Source organism: Gekko japonicus, unplaced genomic scaffold (assembly GCF_001447785.1).
Source record: "Gekko japonicus isolate JY-2015 unplaced genomic scaffold, Gekko_japonicus_V1.1 scaffold336, whole genome shotgun sequence".
In the NCBI taxonomy this organism is placed as follows: domain Eukaryota; kingdom Metazoa; phylum Chordata; class Lepidosauria; order Squamata; family Gekkonidae; genus Gekko; species Gekko japonicus.
In genome coordinates this window covers 695048-696757 of record NW_015172014.1, presented here as the reverse complement: position 1 = coordinate 696757, position 1710 = coordinate 695048, and the positions used below count along the sequence as shown (strand labels likewise).

Sequence of the window (1710 nt, the reverse complement as noted above, 5' to 3'; positions counted from 1 at the left end):
CTTCTGATGTTCTGATCAGGGAAGGCCTCTGCCCCTCTGCCCTGTTGCTGGCCCTGCAGAGGAACTGGTTGGCCACTGGGTGAGACAGGAGGCTGGACTGAATGGACCCTCACTGGTCTGATCCAGCAGGGCTCTTCTGAGGTTCTTACAAAGGCCTCAGTCTCTATGACCTGTTGCTTGCCGTCCAGGGGAACTTGTTGGCCAGTGTGGGAGGTAGGATGCTGGACTAGATGGACCTTCCCTGGTCTGATCCAGCAGGGCCCTTCTGACGTTCTTATGATCTTGGGTCAGGTCCAGCCAGGTTCTGTTTCAGTTCATGCCATGGAGTGTCCGTGGGGGGGGGGGCTGGTGTGGTAAGGGGCTACGGAGTGGCGGAGAGCTCTCCCCCGCAGCTGTTCTACGATTCATTTCGTGGCACGGCTCTCTGAATGGAAGCAAAGTACCAGGGGTGAATCCTGGGCCCATACTGAGCCCGAAGAGAACGGTGGCTTGAAAAGTAGCTTCCCTCTCCGGGCAGAGGGGTTCTTGTGCATCTGCCCCTGTCTACCCCAGAGGTCCCTGAATTGACCCTTGGTGTGTGCCCCAGACGCACCCTTCTCCCCCCCCATCCTGAGACAGTCACATGTCCGTGGCCAGGATGGAAAAACAGGGCAGAGCACCTCCACCTGGAGCAGGATCTGCCCCTGGCTGTGGTGTGGCCGTCTTTCCTGTGGAAGCGGAACAATAGGCACCCTGGCCGGTTAGAGAGGCTGCAAAGAGCAGACCGGCTTGGATGGATGGAGGTCCAGGCGGGGCCAAGGCTTCCTCTAAGCTGTGGAGTCTTGTGAGCAACAATTCTAAGCTGTGGAGTCCTGTGAGCAACAATTCCACTTTGTGAGCTGCTGGCATGAAAGTTGTGAGCCAGCGGTTTGGCTCCTGCATAAATGAGTTTCCTCTGGAGCCCTCCTTCCTGAGCTAAGACAAAAATGTGTGAGCTGGAAGCTAAACGACTGTGAGCTGGCTCACACTCACTCAGCTTAGAGGGAACACTGGGGTGGGGCCCTGTGGTGGCCCCTGAATTCAGTGGACCGGCTTTCAGGAGAAGGGCTCCAAGCCAGTCCTCGAAGGGCTTCCCTCTGGCCTTGACGCCCTTCTTGGTAATAATTTGAGACATGCAAACTGCTCGATTGGGCGCACGGCCTGGATTCCGCTTGTGAACACCGTCGTGGTGTTCCCACCCCCCATGAGGACAAAACCTGCTATTTGGCACATACCTCCTTGGCCCATTTCTGGGGCTTGTGGGCACCTGGCTGTTTTGGGATTATTCTGGTTTGGGACCTCCTGGTGTTTAGACTTATCAGGTGTTTTTTTCGTAATGCGGCCTGTTTCTTACTGTGGTGTGGTTTTTGTGTTTCTTCTCAGATCGATCAAATTTTGATACACCAGAAGGTGGAGCTTGTGGAAGGTGAGAAAGAGAGAGGGGAATTTCACATTACCCAGTTTCACCCGGTTTCAAGCCGGCAATCATCCGTTTTGAAGTGAACCAGTACAGGGCTGCCATTTCACACAGGGCTTGCCCCTACCGGAAATGAGCCGGATCATAAGCGGTTTGGCATTTCAGACTTGCACCGCTTTGTTTTCCCGCCGTTTTCCTCCCGCGCGGGTGATCGATTTTTTAACGTTCGATTTATAGTGCTATAGGCAGTATAACAAAACACTCCATCATTCCAA

The 1710-nt window shown here is 54.4% G+C and overlaps 1 protein-coding gene across 2 annotated transcripts in view; it reads left to right on the top strand.

Moving 5' to 3' along the window:
* The window catches only part of PLSCR3 (phospholipid scramblase 3), a 19538-nt gene that overhangs the window by 9195 nt on the left and 8633 nt on the right, over positions 1-1710 (top strand). For both annotated transcript variants that reach the window (XM_015420345.1, XM_015420343.1), the window contains exon 3: positions 1402-1444. In XM_015420345.1, the coding sequence (XP_015275831.1) occupies positions 1402-1444 (43 nt within the window). The remainder of the gene's footprint in view (positions 1-1401; positions 1445-1710) is intronic.